Source organism: Alligator mississippiensis, chromosome 4 (assembly GCF_030867095.1).
Source record: "Alligator mississippiensis isolate rAllMis1 chromosome 4, rAllMis1, whole genome shotgun sequence".
In the NCBI taxonomy this organism is placed as follows: Eukaryota; Metazoa; Chordata; order Crocodylia; family Alligatoridae; genus Alligator; species Alligator mississippiensis.
In genome coordinates this window covers 161,972,948-161,989,903 of record NC_081827.1, presented here as the reverse complement: position 1 = coordinate 161,989,903, position 16,956 = coordinate 161,972,948, and the positions used below count along the sequence as shown (strand labels likewise).

The 16,956-nt window shown below is 51.9% G+C and overlaps 1 protein-coding gene across 3 annotated transcripts in view; it reads left to right on the top strand.

Moving 5' to 3' along the window:
* Positions 1 to 16,956, top strand: part of ADAM11 (ADAM metallopeptidase domain 11) — a 50,778-nt gene that overhangs the window by 21,177 nt on the left and 12,645 nt on the right. For all 3 annotated transcript variants that reach the window (XM_059726904.1, XM_059726905.1, XM_059726903.1), the window contains exons 13-19: positions 140 to 230; positions 2,080 to 2,131; positions 6,618 to 6,717; positions 7,674 to 7,745; positions 15,347 to 15,439; positions 16,357 to 16,437; positions 16,857 to 16,907. In XM_059726904.1, the coding sequence (XP_059582887.1) occupies positions 140 to 230; positions 2,080 to 2,131; positions 6,618 to 6,717; positions 7,674 to 7,745; positions 15,347 to 15,439; positions 16,357 to 16,437; positions 16,857 to 16,907 (540 nt within the window). The remainder of the gene's footprint in view (positions 1 to 139; positions 231 to 2,079; positions 2,132 to 6,617; positions 6,718 to 7,673; positions 7,746 to 15,346; positions 15,440 to 16,356; positions 16,438 to 16,856; positions 16,908 to 16,956) is intronic.

Sequence of the window (16,956 nt, the reverse complement as noted above, 5' to 3'; positions counted from 1 at the left end):
CTCTTAGGAATTTAGGGAGTCCCTGTCCAAAAGCTGTGCCCTCCATTCCCTGTGTGACTGAGCTTGATGACTGGGGGCTGTAGGGTTCCTCCTCCTGCAGCTGTGCTGATGGCTTTGTTGTTTCCCTCCCCCATAACAGTATGGGAATGTTGGCGCCATGGCTGTGACTCTGGCTCAGACCCTTGGGCAGAACATTGGCATGATGTGGAACAAGCACCGGAGCTCAGCAGGTAACATCACCTGGTTGGGGAGTGAGGGGTCAATGTCTGGCCCTGGCATTTGGGCATGTGCATATATGTATGCCTGTGCGTGTTAGGAGCAGCTGAAGGTAGCCAGGCAGGCACTGCTGTCCGTATAGTGTTTGTTCAGTTCCCATCAGTAAATTTACTGACTGTAAATAAATAATCAGGCTAAGAATATCTATCAGTAAAGTCTGTAAGAAAAACTTTAGCTGTCAGTAAAACCCTAAGCAGCCACAGCTTGATTGAATCTCCAGCAGAGCACAGTGGCTCCACCTGGTTTTCGAGCTGGAGTGCAGCACACTGCAGGGAGTGTTCTTTCATCCATGTGCTGCTGCTGCATCCCAGGTTGCCTGTAATACTATGGGTTGCAGGTAAGCTTCTTTAGGTTTTCTTGTTTGGACAGACAGAGCAGGGTTGGCAGGGATGGGCTGGGGAGAGCAGCATGGTGTAGTCAGGGGTATTAGGGCAAGTGGTGAGCAGGGGCCCTGGTGTGGAAGGGACACAGCACAGTGTAAAACCATTGCTGCACCCAACGTTTTGGTTTTTTTTTAACTGAAAACTTTTTACTAACAACCAAATTTTACTTTTTTACTATGTTTGGTGTTAAGCCCCTAAATTTAAACCCATCCCTTCTGACTGAGGCCTGGCAGCAGGGCAGAGCCTGGAAAAAGAGTTGCATTTGCATTATGTAAAGCATATATCAGTAAAAACAGGCTAGTAGAAAATTTTGGCTGTTAGTAAAAAGCTTACAGACTGTCAGTAAAAAAAAATTTCTTGGCTTGGCAACCTTGTCCACTGGGCAGTGAGCATGAGCTAAGCAGGAGTAACTGGGTCAGGCCCTGGGTGGGAAACCAGGGTGCTTCAGGAAATAATCATGATAATGCAGCAGAAGGCCCTGTTTTCCCTCCCTGTGGGACACAGATACAGAGGCTTGAGGTGCTTTTGGCCAGTGTGAGAACTCCTGGTGTTTTCTGCAGGGACTATGGCATTAAGCCTGATGTCCTGATCATGTTCTCTGTCAGGTTATCCAGTCCTCACCCTCGGGGTATGTTGGCCCAGGAGCTTATGGGAACAAATATTACCACTCTCCATTGTAGTCAGCTCTGGACAGGGTGAGCTGGGCTTTGTGTGCCAGCATGTGCGAGATGGGCTACACATATCAGGAAGACTGGGAAAGCAGATGCCACATTGACTGGGGTGGGGGGAATGGGGTGAGTCTACAATTTGGTGCTGGAGCTGGAGAGTGAGGATCTGAGAACTGTTTTCAGAGTAGGCACAAGTGCAGAAAGCCTGTTGCCAGTCTTCCTGCCCTTTGCAGCACTGGGGCCAGGTATTCAAGCAGTTTTCAGAGCAGGAGGAGAGACTGTTCAAAGGGACTGGGAGGTCGGACAAATCTGTATCTCCGTGGTGCTTCCACTGATAGCTTTGGCTTTCCTCTGGGCCACAACTAGGGCCAAGGGCAGGATAGGAATGCCTGCTGTCTAGCTGTGGTCTGGCAGGTGGTGGGGCAATGCATGGGATGAACCAATGGTTCTGGGTTGAGCAGGAGACTGGCTTTGCTTTAGAACTTAGGAGGGCAATTTGGGCCTTAGCCTGAAACAGCCAGGATGGGGCATTGTGTTTCCATTTCAGAGGGAAACCTGAGTCCCACTGCTTTGGGGGTGTTCATTGGAGAAGGATTGGAGAGTGCCTGCACGATGAGATTCTTCCCAAAGTTATGAAGCAGGTGTTGCTCAGAAGGTTTGATTTGCCTCCATTTGTCACATTGACTCCTGTGCTGTGCCTGACCAGAAGGGGACATTGCTCCCTAATGCAGTGTCACTCCATCTCTCCACAGGCGACTGCAGGTGTCCAGACTCTTGGCTGGGATGCATTATGGAAGACACTGGGTGAGTTCCCCTTTTGGAACAGCTGGGTCAAAGCAAGGTGGGGACTTAGTCTCACAGCATAGGAACAACACTTGGCACCCAGTCGATACTGACTCCTATACACATAACTAATACGTCATTGGTGTTGCTTATGCATTCAGTTGATACAGACTCACTCATGTTGATAGGTTCCATGCATGTGAAAGAGCTCCTCCTCTGTCTCACCACAATTGCTGAGGTTCCCCTTTGTAGGCCTAGGGGTATCAGCTTCAGGGGATCCTACATCCCTGGACTGATGCTAAGCAGAGGTGTGCTCCAGTCCCATGTTTCCAGGAGGGTGTGGGTGGGAGCACTGGCTGCTTCATGTGCCAAGCGACCATTTGAAGCAGCTCTGGTGGGCCACTGGAATGGATGGGGAAGGCAGAGATAAATGCGTGTTCCTAGATGTGCTATCAGAGCATAAGGGCAAGCCCTGGTGAGGGAGCAAACTCATTGCTGCCTGCAGTTCATACAGAGACCTGGCTCACCATCCTTGTACATGGAGCACATTCCAGGCAAATTTCACTTCCTCCTGCAATCAGGTCACTCTTGGAGAGCTGAAGCTCTTGGTCGGGTTGATACAGCCTTCCTTTGCTAGATGGGTCATAGCACAGTGTACCTGTCTGTGAGAAGCTTCTCCTTCCCTGGGCAGTCCAGATGATGTGTTGAACAGCAGCCAGCAGTGTTGAATTAATTCGTTCTGAATTCTTCCCACAGTCAGCTCTGGGATGGCAAGTGTGACCCTCCCAGTCCAGGAAGAGGGACCCTGCAGCCTGGCATCCTTTGTCCACATAGGCACACCCATTGCGGGTGTGTCCGCACCTCAGGCACTTGCGTGTGAGGACTTCCATACCCTGAAGTACCCATACAGTGTGCCCTATCCCTGCTCCCTGTCATGATCCATGCTGAGGACATGGAGGGCAGTAGGCACTCCACTACTCAACACCTCTCACCTTTCTTGCCTCAAGATGGGGTGCTCTTTCAAGACGGTTCTAGTCAATTTGGCCTCCGGCCCTTCCTGTGCCCTTTTGCTTAAATCTTTATTTATCTTTTTACCATTTTTGTCCTTACTTGGACAGAGCTGTCCATAACATTTTTTCTTTTTGCTTTTCTTGTTCCTCTGTGATCCTCTTCAGGGTGACCTCTGGGTTTCTTCTGAGTCCTGAGCAAGCCTGTGGGGGGGGGTTAGTCTCTGATCCCAGACACCAGGACTCTGTGGGGCATGGATCATCAGCACACCTCTTCCCCATCAAAGCTACCTATCTCTCTGAGGAGGCATCTATGGAGTTCAGGCCCAGCGCACATCCCAGAGAGAGATCCCTGTCCACGGTTTTGTGAGGAGACCACAGTTCTGACTCCAGACTGGAAGCCAGGCTTAGCGGCACCCTCTCTTGATTGGGTTTTTTCTGACAAGATGCAAAAACCTATCCAACACATGCAAGAAGATCACATTCCTCCCTTCTTAGCTATTGATGACCATCGTGATAAACATGTTACTACTAGAGTGGGGAGCGCAGGTTCACCATCTCCAAACGCAAGGTCTCTGGACCTCTGTGTTGGGGGAACTTGGAATCAACATTCTGGTGCTCAGAGCAGTGTGAAGTGCACGCTCAGTGCTCTACCCTCAGATGCATCCTCCATTGATGCATTTCCCAGGGCCTGTGTACCAGTGCAGGCAATCTCAGTAGACACATTCCTGTTCATGTGGGAACAGAAGTTGTTCTTCAGATCACCTTTGCAGACTGGGGGAATCATAGATTGACCTGTTTGCCTCAGATATCAACAAGAAGTGCTGGTCTTTCTCTTCCAGGGGGAATTTAGCTGGGCTTCTTGTTCAATGCCTTTCTCATCCCATGGTCTGGGAGCTCTTAGATGCCATCCTCCCTACACTTCTGATTGTGCAAGTACTTTTCAAGGCAAGTCAGGATTTTGCACAGCTGATCCTACTAACCCTGCCAGGCCAAGACAACTCTGGGTCCATGGTATCAGTGAAGAGCTGCAGGACACTCACCCCAAATGGAGGAGAGGCAGTTCATTCAGTGTTTAAGCCTTACTCACCTTGCAGCAGGGATACTGGGGAGCTCCTGACAATCAATCAAGCCTGCTCATCCCTCATGAGAGAAATGCACATCCACAGCAGATTGGACTCAACTAGGGGGACTTTGTGAGCTCTTGACTTTTAGGTTTTTTGTCTGGTGTCACATAAGATCCCTGTCCCTTTATAAAGCTTCCACCTCAGTGATCCTGGACTACCTGGAGCTGGAGCTGAATGGGGTGACCTGTCCCTTAGCTTGGTTAAGGTGTACCTGGCCACCATCTCAGCCACCACCCTTTGGTGGAAAGTCAGTCTGTCTTCTACTTGGCAATCGTGACCTTCCCCAAGGTGCATCTTGTCCCATATTGGCGTTGACTGCCAGAAGATGAGCAGGGTCACTGGATCCATCTTGCTTCACCCTCCCTCCACTTCCATTCAAGGAGACCAGGTGGCACAGGAGGCAGAAGAGCTCTTTGGCAGTCCCGTGGTTGCTTGAACTCTATCACTTCAGCCAAGGGCCTTCAAGTAGACCATCCCAGGGACAGCATTCCAGTCATCTCAGCCAGTCCCATTGGAGCAGAGAGGTGACATCACCTCCAGCCTATCTCTCTGTCATACTGGAAGCTGGGGATGTCCAGTCATGCACCACTGCAGAGATCAGGGGTTTTGTCAGTGATTTGAGCAGGAGGCAACTGTAAGCAGGCCCGAGACAGGGTCTGACCTACCTGATGTCTACCTGGGTGAAGCTGCCTGCGCCTTGCATGCTGTCTGCGGCTAGGGGGATTTCTTCTGCCTGGTCTGAAATGGAAGCCTCTCCTTCCTGATATGCTCCCAACCCTGTGTTATGATAGGCTTTGTCTACACCAGAGCCCTGCCAGCATGCATCAGGTGCCATGGGGAAGCTGTCTGAACACAGGCAAACACACACAACTCCTGCCAGAACCCTGCAGCTCTATTACAGCAGCTGCATCAGCAGGGCAGGGTGCCCAGTGCACCCTGGAAGATGCTAGCTGTTGAAGCAGCCACAGGAGCTAGTAGAAGAGCACACACATGCTTTCTGCGAGCCACTGGGTGGTGGCAGAAGCCTTCTGTTGCTCATGGAACAGGCACTGCTCTGGTGTCAGGGGAAGATGTTCTGCTGCTGAGTTGTTTCAGTAGAACTGTGTAGACCAGGCCACAGTGTATCCAGTCCCTGTCTGGAACCCAGCATGTCCCTGATGCTTGGAGGGTCTCTCACATGCTCTTTCCTCATGTCCACACTGCCCTGAGAACAAACAACAAGACTGAAGCACAGCCGGGCCACTTGGACAGGGGATTGTCAATGGCAGCTCAATGGCAAACCTGAGCAGGAGTTCCTGGCCTTGTGCTCAGAGTGTTGGACCCTGCTACTTTGTAAAGGAGGGACCTGCTGAGCTGGTGCATTCATGAAGGAAGGGAGGAACAAGCATTTGTTTATGAGGCTTCAGAGGCCAGTGGGGATCAGGAGCAGTGACAGCACCCAGGTCTGCCTCACACAAGTAGATGGGTGTGTCAGGCACGTCAGACAAAAGTAGTGCACTGCAGGTTATGACCCATTGCCACCAGCTGTTGTGGAAGCTGACCATTTAGCCAGGTTCGTAAAGGGACTGGACAAATTCTTGGAGGAAAGTAGCATCAGTAGTTGTTGAACATGGGAGATGGGGATACAGCCTCTGAATCAAAACTTCTTAGACCTTAAATGCTGGAGGCTTCAAGTGAGAGAGGAACAGTGGAATTAACCCAGGTCATGATCAGTTCACTCTCCTTTTCAGCATCCGTTCTCAGCCACCGTGTGACAAGGCTGGCCAAGATGGGCCTGTGGTCTGACCCAGCAAATGGCAGTTCTTATATTCTTGCCTCTGCTACTGTAGCTGCTCCTTGAGGTGCTCTGCTCCCGGCACTGCCATGACTTTGTAGTGTGGTGCTGGATGAGGCCTGCCCCCACATTGGCCTCTGCTCCCCACTCTGTTTCCAGGGTGAAAGATACAGACTTATGTTCTGGAGCCTCCTTAGTCTGTGGGCAAATCAGTGAATCAACAGCTCTGGGGGCAGGGCATGCTGCATGGTCAGAAACAGTCTGCAGGAGGCCACCTGGCCCTGGCTGTGCTGGGGACAACCCTGGGTGCTCTGTGAGGGTGAACAGATGGTGCTAGGTGCCAGGGGATGGTAGTAGATCAAACTGGGAGCTGTGGGGAGTTAATAGGTTGTTCTGCATGGTGGGGGGTGGTCCTGGAGTGTACTGGTAATGATGGGGTGGTAGGGAGTCACCCTGGGTGCTTTGTGAGGGTGGTAGTGTGTTGTCTGGGTGCTATTGGGGAGTAGGAGATGGTGCTGTGGGTGGTGGGTAGGGCATTGCAGTAGGTGCCTATCCTGACATGGAAGGGCAGGTGTAACCATGCCTTCTCCTGCTCCCAGCTACTACCAGCCTCAGAAGTTCTCACGCTGCAGCATTGATGAGTACAATCAGTTCCTGCAGGAGGGTGGGGGAAGCTGCCTCTTCAACCAGCCCTTAAAGGTACTGTCCTTTTCCACCCATCTGTCTGGTTAGGACTTTGGGACTGGACTTCCCTCTGTCACCGTGCAGATAGGGCCTGGCAGAGCCACCCTGCTCTGCTCAGACACAAGCTGCTCTGGGAGGAGCTGTGGGGCTGTTACTGTCAGCTGGTCTGTGGGATGTTGGTTGGCAGGTCTCTGTCATGCTGCAGACAGCGCCTGCACATCACTCCCTTGTCCGCTCTCAGGAGAAAGACCAAGACCTGAACAAGACCCAGAGCTTGGCACTGCCACCAGGTAGGGGAGCTGGCAGCATGTGCATTGCTTGGAGCTGGAGCTTCCCAGAGGCCCTGGCAGTGCTGGGTTCAGTGCAGACTCTGGTTTGGCTGCTGGGGAGCGCGTAGCTGCTAATGAGTCTGCAGAGACCCTTGAGGGCGGTCCGAGGGTCAGATTCCACCTCTTACCTGTGTATTGTGGGCAGGGTAAGGGCAGTCTTTGCATCCTGCTGGGTCTTTGCCCACTAAGGACTGTGGTGTGGCTGCTGCTGGCTGTGGAACAGACAGCAAGGGAGCTGGCTGCTTTTGTTTCCTGGACTATGCCACTTCCAATTGTAAAATGCAACCTGGGGCTCCTCTGGGAGTGTCTGGCTGAGTCACGGGCAGGCCCCACTCCATCGTCCAGCCAGGTGCAGAGTCTGCATGAAAAATCACAGAGGCCAGGGAGACGCACTCCCTCTAGCCACTCTGTTGTGTTTTCCCCTCCTGTCTGTTTAACTTGAGGGCCCTTTGAGTCAGGGACTGCCTCGTGCCCTTTGTCTAGGCAATGGCTGGTGGGCCTCAGTGCTGTCCAAAGACAGGCTCTTACTGGCGGCCTTGCTTGCATTGGCCCATGGGCCAGCTCACGTTGGAGGCATGGGGAGGGGGAAAAGGGCAGCGGCCACCCCTCCATCTTTGTTTTCCCCCTCTTCTTCCCCTGCAGCTTCTGGACCCTCCTGAGTGTGGCAATGGGTTTGTGGAGGCTGGTGAGGAATGTGACTGTGGCTCCCTTGTGGTGAGTGGCCCTTTAAGAAAGTGTTGTTTGAGTAGATGTGATATCTTTTATTAGACCAACTGAGTAGTTGGAAAAAAGTTCTAGGCAAGCTTTCAGGTGCAGTCATCCTTTTTCAGGAGTAGGGAGTCTCTGCTGGTCTGAGACTCCAAGGAATGAGAGAAGCTAAAGGTGTGGAAGGATGTCAGTGAAAATTTAAATAGGTAGAAATTAGGAAGACAAAAGGCAAAAGGGAAGGGAGAGGGAAGAAAGCAGGGTGGAGGAAAGGCCAAAGGGAAGCACTACAGTGATAATACAAGATAAAAAAGAGGCTCTCAATGAAAAAGGAAATAGTTGGAAATCAGGAAAACAAAAGGCAGAAAAGGAGGGGAGGGGAGAAAAGGTGGGGGGAAATAAGAATGTAAGAGGTCAGGTCTGGCAGGTACCTGGTGAATCAGATGTTAGGCAGGTTGTATGTGTCATAAATCCAGTGTCTGTATTGAGTCCGTGATTTTTTGTATCCAGTAGATTTATGAAGTGAAGTTTGTAGGCTCCTCTATGAGAAGTGTGTTGTAAGTTCCCTTCGATGATTAGAACTGAGAGGTCGGAGAGGGAGTGATTGTCCTGTGAGAAGCGTGCGCCCACAGGTAGTTGGGTCTTCTTGTCTTTGACAGATTCTCAGTGTGTGTTCATTCTGGTGCGCAGTTGTTGTTTGGTTTCTCTTACTTATTTTCCATCAGGGCATTTGGTGCACTGGATGAGATGTATAATGTTTCTGGAAGTGCAGCTGTAAGATCCAGGAATGCTGATGGCTCTGTTGTGGGGTGTATAGTAATTGTGGGGGTGGTGGAGATGTGTTGGCAGGTTTTGCATTTCTTGTCCTGGCATGGTCTGGATCCATTGGGTATGGTTTGGGTCATAGGGAGTTTGCTATTGATGGTGAGGTTAGCAAGGTTCGGTGCTTGTTTAAAGGCTAGGATTGGGGGTTCTGGAAAGATCTCTTTAAGAATGGGGTCTTCTAGTATAGGTTGCAGTTGTTTGAGGATTTTCTTTGTAGGTTTCAGGGAAGGGTGGTATGTCATCACTAATGGTGTGTGATTTGTGGGGGTTTTCTTTTTGTACTGTAGCAAATCTTCACGTGGTATCTGGGTGGCTCTTTCAAAAGTACGATCTATCTCTCTGGAGGAGTGCCCTTGTTGGCTGAAGGCCTTTCTGAGATTTGTGAGGTGGCAGTCACAGGTATTCTCCTTGCTGCAAATTCGGTGGGACTGGAGAGCTTCGCTGTAAATTACAGCTTTCTTGGTGTGTTTAGGATGATTGCTGGTTCTGTGTAGATATGTATGTTGGACAGTGGGTTTCTTATATATGGTGGTTTGAATTTTACCATCTTGGATATTGATCATGGTGTTCAATAAGGAAATTCTGGTGTTAGAGTATTCAAACAATAGTCTGATGGAGGGGTAGTGATTGTTGAATTTTTGGTGGAAATCAATCAGAGATTGCAGGGTTTCGGTCCAAATGATGAAGATGTCATCTCTGTCACCGAGGGGGTGGTGCATGCACCCATAGGAGGTCTTAAATGCCTCTACACTAATGCTCATAGTATGGGGAACAAGCAGGAGGAACTTGCCCTCCTGCTAGCTAACACAAACCCAGACGTAGTGGGGCTCACTGAAACCTGGTGGGATTCAACTCATGATTGGGCGGTAAACATCAAGGGCTGTAGACTGTACAGGCAGGATAGAACAGGGAGGAAAGGTGGGGGTATGGCGCTCTACGTCAAAGAGCAATATACATCCTCAACGAGTAGCATTGGGTCAGAGGAGGGGCAGACTGAAGTGCTCTGGGTCAGAATACAAGGGGGTCTGGGGGAAAGGGACTTAACGGTGGGGGTCAACTATTGACCATCCAACCAGGGGGAAGAGCTAGACCGGGAATTCTCAGGTCATCTCGCGGAGGCAGTTAAGTCAAGGGGATGTGGTCATCAGGGGTGACCTAAACTACCTGGACATCTGCTGGGAGGAGCAGTCAGCCAGTTCTGACCGCTCACATAGGTTCCTAGCAAAGATACGGGACCTGCACCTAACCCAGGAGGTGCCCAGTCCCACCAAGGGAAATGCCTTGCTGGACCTGGTCCTGGCCACAAACAACGACCTGGTTAGGGGACTGCAGGTTCTTGACCACCTGGGGGATAATGATCATCGCCTACTGGAATTCACCACACAGCACAGGGTGTCAAAGGCCTGCAGCAAGGCAGTAGCCCTTGACTTCAGGAGGGCTGATTTCAATGAGTTAAGGAGATTAGTTGGGGAGGCTCTGAGGTCCCAGAGGGTAGGGGAGTTGGGAGTTCAAGACAAGTGGTCGTTGCTTAAGGAGATGATCCCCGAGCCCAAAGGTGACAGTCCCAATGTGAATCAAAGGGGGCAAGAGTAGTGCTCAGAAGCCCCCATGGCTCACCAGAGGCATTCAGGAATGTCTGAAAGCTAAAAAGGAGGCGTTTACCCAATGGAAGGGAGGGGCCATCACCAAGGAGGACTATATCTCCATTGCTCAGGACTGCAGGGAGGCTGTTAGGAAGGCTAAAACAGAGACAGAACTAGGACTAGCGACCAGGATCAAAGATAATAAGAAGTCCTTTTTCAAATACATAGGGGGTAAAAAGAAGGCACCGGGTAACGTGGGGCCCCTGCAGGACACACTTGGCAATCTGGTGGTTGCACCAGACAATAAAGCTGACCTCTTTAACAAATTCTTTGCCTCCATTTTTCTGAGCAGAGACCAGGATATTTCTTCCCCCCCACCCCCTGGGATCCCGTACAGTCTCAGGAGAGGCACAGCCAGGCCTAGAGTCAGAGAGGACCTAGTTAGGGAACTTCTGGTGTTCTGGTGGGGCTGGACATATTTAAATCAGCAGGTCCAGATGATCTCCACCCCAGGGTGCTGAGGGAATTGGCAGGGGTCATTCCGGGACCCCTGGCATGGCTTTACAAGCACTCATGGTGCTCTGGCCAGGTACCAGAGGACTGGAAAAGGGCCAGTGTGGTCCCCATTTTCAAAAGAGGGAGGAAGGAGGACCCAGGCAACTATAGGCCCATTAGTTTTACCTTGGTCCTGGGGAAGCTCTTTGAGAACATTATCCAGGAGCACATTTGCGAGGGACCAGCAGGGGAGATTATGCTTAGGGGCAACCAACATTGGTTCATTAGGGGCAGGTCCTGTCAGACCAGCCTGGTGGCCTTTTATGACCAGGTCACAAAAGCCTTGGATGCAGGTGTCGTGGTGGACGTAGTCTTTCTGGACTTTAGGAAGGCCTTCGACACTGTCTCTCACCCCATTCTCATTAAAAAATTAGGCGACTGTGTTGTTGATGCCTACACAGTCAGATGGGTCACCAATTGGCTAGAGGGCCACACCCAGAAAGTGGTGGTGGATGGGTCATTTTTGACCTTGAGGGATGTGAGTAGTGGGGTCCCCCATGGCTCAGGCCTGCACTGTTCAACATCTTCATCAGCAACTTGGATGAGGGGATGAAAAGCACCCTGTTCACATTTGTGATCAACACTAAGATGTGGGGAGAGGTGGGCACGCTAAAAGGGAGGGACAGGCTACAACTAGATCGGGACAAGTTACAGAGGTGGGCGGATGGGAACAGGATGTGCAAGTGCAAGGTACTGCACCTGGGGAGGAAGAACCAGCAGCCTACCTACAGGCTGGGGACCTCCCTTTTTGTCAGTGCAGAGGCAGAAAAGGATCTTGGGGTCACTATTGATTCCAAGATGAACATGGGTCGACAGTGTGGGGACACGGTCAGGAAGGCTAACCGCATCTTGTCATGCATCCACAGATGCATCTCGAGCAGGTCCAAGGAGATGATCCTCCCCCTCTATGTGTCACTGGTCAGGCCGCAGTTGGGGTACTGCGTCGAGTTCTGGGCGCCACACTTTAGGAGAGATGTGGACAGCATGGAGACAGTCCAGAGGAGGGCCACTCGCATGATCAGGGGGCAGCAAGGCAGGCCCTACGAGGAGAGGCTATGGGACTTGAACCTGTTCAGCCTCCACAAGAGAAGGCTGAGAGGGGATCTGGTGGCCATCTATAAACTTACCAGGGGGACCAGTGGTGAATGGGAGAGTCCCTGTTCCCCCAAGCACTACCGGGAGTAACAAGGAATAACGGCCACAAGCCGATTGAGAGTAGATTCAGGCTAGACATCAGGAAGCGCTACTTCACAGTCAGGGCAGCTAGGATCTGAAACCAACTTCCAAGAGAAGTGCTCACTCCTACCCTGGGGGTCTTCAAAAGGAGTCTGGATAATCACCTTGCCAGGGTCGTTTGACCCCAGTACTCTTTCCTGCCCATGGCAGGGGGTCGGACTTGATGATCTGCTCAGGTCCCTTCTGACCCTACCAACTGTGAAACTATGTATCTCAGGTATAGTAAGGGTTTGATGGTGCATTTCTTGAGAAAATCTTCTAGCTGGGCCATAAAAAGGTTGGCATATTATGGGACCGTTTTGGTGCCCATAGCTGTGCCCGTAGTCTGGACGAAGTGTTGGTTGTTGAAACTTAAGTTGTTATGTGTGAGGATGAAGTACATGAGTTCAGTGATATCCTGAGGTCTGTGCTCTGAGTTGAGCTGTAATCTTGTTCTTGTAGATATGTGATGCAGGCTTGGATGACATCTTGGTGTGGGATGTTGGTGTATAAGCTAGTGACATCCGTGCCGGCTGGGAGGGTATTGCTGGGAAGGTGGTCTGTGTTTTGAGTTTTTGCAGGAAGTCAGTTCAGTCTTGCATAAAACTCGGTCTTTGGGTGACGAGCAGTTTTAAGATGGATTTGATGAAACCTGATATTTCTTCCGTTAGGGTTTCATGGTTTGAAATGATAGGTCTATCGGGTGTTGGCGACATGTAGGGGGTGCACGCAGGTGCATGTGCACCCCCCTGAGCGTGGCGGTGCACCCTCTATGAAAAGGCACTGCTGACACTGTCGGCAGCGCCTGTGGGCAGTTGCTGCTTGCCACCCACCCTGCCACCGCCAGTGGCGCCAGCAGGCAGCAATCACCACTGGCTGCTGTCAATGCTGTCAGCAGCATCTGTGGGTGGTCGCCAACCTCTGGTCGGCACTGACCAGCACCCCCTGCTGCTGACAGCACTGGCAGCATCTGCGAGAGCTCCCCACTTACTGCCACTGCCCTCCCGCCACCGCCAGCTGCCTGGGGCACGCGTTGTTCATGCTGCTGGGGTTTTCTTGTTTGTGGATTTTAGGGAGCAGTTAAAAAGCCCCTGGATTGGGTAGTGGAGGGGCCATGGTCTGAAGTTTTTCTTGTAGTTCCGATGGAAGCACGGGTTTGTTGCGGGTAGGTCTTGCTTGACCAATCTCATTTCCTTCTACGACCAGGTGACCTATCACCTGGACAAGGGATAAGAGATTGATGTCATATATCTTGACTTAAAAAAAGCCTTTGATCTGGTATCCCATGATCACCTCTTGGAGAAACTGGCCAATTGTCGCCTTGGGTCCTTCACGATCCACTGGCTGGAAAATTGGCTCCGTGGTCGGACCCAGAGGGTAGTAATTGATGGAAGTCATTCATCATGGTGTCCTGTGACCAGTGGGGTCCCCCAAGGCTCTGTCCTTGGACCCATACTGTTCAACATCTTCGTTAATGATGTGGACACTGGAGTCAGAAGCAGACTGGCCAAGTTCGCCGAAGACACCAAACTTTGGGGCAAAGCATCCACACCAGAAGACAGGTGGGTGATCCAGGCTGACCTGGACAGGCTCAGCAAGTGGGCGGACGAGAATCTGATGGTGTTCAACGCTGATAAATGCAAGGTTCTCCACCTTGGGAAGAAAAACCCGCAGCATCCTCATAGGCTCGGCAGTGCTATGTTGGCTAGCACTATGGAAGAAAGAGACTTGGGGGTCATGATTGACCACAAGATGAACATGAGCCTGCAGTGCGATGCTGTGGCTAGTAAAGCGACCAAAACGCTGGCTTGTATCCATAGATGCTTCTCAAGCAAATCCCAGGATGTCATTCTCTCCTTGTACTCGGCCTTAGTGAGGCCACAGCTGGAGTACTGCGTCCAGTTTTGGGCTCCACTATTCAAAAAAGGATGTGGAGAAGCTTGAGAGAGTCCAGAGAAGATCCAGGCGCATGATCAGAGGTCAGGGAAGCAGACCCTACGATGACAGGCTGAGAGCCCTGGGGCTCTTTAGCCTGGAAAAGCGCAGGCTCAGGGGTGATCTGATGGCCACCTATAAGTTTATCAGGGGTGACCACCAGTATCTGGGGGAACGTTTGTTCACCAGAGCGCCCCAAGGGATGACATGGTCAAACGGTCATAAACTACTACAAGACCGTTTCAGGCTGGACATAAGGAAGAATTTCTTTACTGTCTGAGCCCCCAAGGTCTGGAACAGCCTGCCACCAGAGGTGGTTCAAGCGCCTACATTGAACACCTTCAAGAGCAAACTGGATGCTTATCTTGCTGGGATCCTATGACCCCAGCTGACTTCTTGCCCTTTGGGCAGTGGGCTGGACTCGATGATCTTCCGAGGTCCCTTCCAGCCCTAATGTCTATGAAATCTATGGAAATTATGTGATGGTGGTTTTGAGTTTTGAGGAGAAAAGGGGAGTAAGAGCTTCCTTTAGTTTTGTACATTAGATAGTGTCAGAGAGTAGTCTGTTGGCTTCTTTTATGTAATCTTCACGGTTAAGGATAACTATAGCTCCCCCTTGGTCTGCTGGTTTTGTTACTATGTGGTGGTTGAATCTTAGAGATTCTATGGCCCTTCTTTCTGAGAGGGAGAGGTTGTTATAGTGGTATTTGTTGTTGAGTATTTCATTGTTCATTCTTTCTCTGAAGCAGTCAATGTAACGATCAAGGTTTGAATTTCGTCAGCTGTTAGGTGTCCAATCTGAGGTGTTTTTTGGATTTTCTGGCATTGATTTTTTTAGTCAATGTTGTCACCGGATGAATGTGTGTTGAAAGTGGATTCCTTTTGGTTGTGGAAATTTTCCTTCAGATGAAGGCAAAAAACCCTTTAAGGAAGCAGCATGATAGAAGGGGGAGGGAGGTTTGGAGCTATTTCTAGTCCCCCCCACTCCCCCCTTGCACCCCCTGGATGACCAGCAGGGGCACTGCCAGCAGGTTGTGGGGTGGGCAGGCAGGGGCCTGGCCTGAGGCTGGCACCTGCCCCATCCCAAACTAGACAAGTGATGGCTGTGGTGCTGGGGAGATGGGGCGGAGGCCTTGAGGCCCCAGGGCCTTAGCCATGTCCCTGTGCCCCAAGGCCACCTCTTGCACCCCACAGCTGCACAGGAAACAGATACACACTCAGAGCATCTGCAGGTGTCCGTCCCGGGTTGCTCTTGCTCCTGCAGCTGTCTCATTCTCTAGTTCGGAAGGCAGGGCAAGTTTCTTGCCACTTGTTGGGGGTGGGGTTGTTGGGAGCATGCTAGGGTTGAAGGCATCCATGGTTGCTTAGAGGTGAGACTTCTTCCCCCAGTCTGGCCTGTAGGTAGGAACCATCCTGTCCTGTCCCCTGTCCCACGTTGGAGCCAGAGACCCTTGGCCTGGGTTCCCTGACACGTGTGTTGGCTTCTATCCTGGGCAGGAATGTGCGAAGGGCGGGGGCAGCTGCTGCAAGAAGTGCACCCTGACCCATGATGCCATGTGCAGTGACGGGCTCTGCTGCAGAGGCTGCAAGGTGAGAGATGGCGGGTGGGGGACAAGGTGGGGATCGGGCCCTGCCCTTATCTGGTAGAGGGTAGTGCAGGCTGCAGGTACTAGGGGGTGCCACAGCTGAAACTTGGGCCAGGTCCCTTCCAATGGAGGGCAGTGCCTGTGAGTGGGCAGGCTGGAATATGAGTGAATTATTCATGTGCCAGGATATTTGCCATGGCTGTAAAAAACAGACCCAGTCCCTTCTGCCTCCCCCCCAGGGGCTTTCTGAGGTGGAACAGATTGCTCAGTGCATTGCTGAACCCAGGCTGGAGGAGGACAAGGGATGGAGCCAGTCTACCTGCCACTTCTTGTACTGGGGGTGATCCTTGTAATACTCTAATGCAGGGGTGGCCAACGTGTGGCATGGGCAGCCAGTGTGTGGGTCATACAGCACATTGGGGTGGGAGTGGCAGGTAGGACAGGGAGAAGAAGGTAGAGCAATAAATCCGGCAGTGAGCACAGGCAAGGAGCAGAAGGCTGAGCAACAGATGAGGCAGAGGAGGGGGATTGGAGTGGCACTCAGGGAGGGTGCAAGGCTGACCTAGCAGCACACCTGACTAAAAGGTTGACTCCTCCCTGCTCTAACCCCTCTGGCATGGGGGAGGTCAGCTCTTGGACAGCACCCTGAAGTACACAAACACCCCCAGTCAGAAGCAGCACTGCATAGCATGTGGCCTGAGAGTCTCTGTGTATATGCATCTTCCACCCCGGCATGCCCCAGCTCAGAGGTCACGCTGCAGTAATGGCCCCCCAACCAACTGGAGAGGGAGGATGGCTGAACCCCTGTCCCCCAACGCTGGTAGAGCCCCTGACATGCAGGAGCATTAGCATCACTGCAGCCCTGGGCACCCTTCCTGCCCCTCTGCAAAGTGCCATGTTGCTCCTTCCTGTCCCTTTCAGTACGAGCCACGGGGTGTGCCCTGCCGAGAGGCTGTGAATGAGTGCGACATTGCGGAGACCTGCACTGGGGACTCCAGCCAGGTGAGAGGAGCTTGGGAAGGAGTTGGAGCTGGGGAGGGGCCCAGAGGAGCTGACAGCTTGGTGGTACTCACTGGGAGCTGACAGCTTGGCGGTGCTCACTGGGCTCCTGGGGAATGGAGGTATTATGAACACCTACTGTACAGGAATTCATTCCACTCCCCTAGCCCCCTGTGTTTGTGCTGCTGGTGGATGCCAGGGCACTGCAGTCTGGGGGACTGGAAGAGATGAGCCAGGCAGGGCTGAGCAGGACTAAGACTGGGGGAGGCTTCAGGTCAGGATAGAGGAGAACCAGTGGCACTCAAGGGCAGTCCCTGGACTCGGATAACTGGGGTTGTAAACTAGGACAGAGTTGCAGTGGCTGAGCTATGTGGAGGCAAGTCCTGTCTACAGTCCCTCTCTCTCTCTCTCTCTCTCTGCAGTGCCCACCCAATCTTCATAAGCTGGATGGCTACTTGTGTGAAAACGAGCAGGTGAGGGCTGTCCTTGCACAGTATGGGCACATGTGCTCCCGGGGGCTGA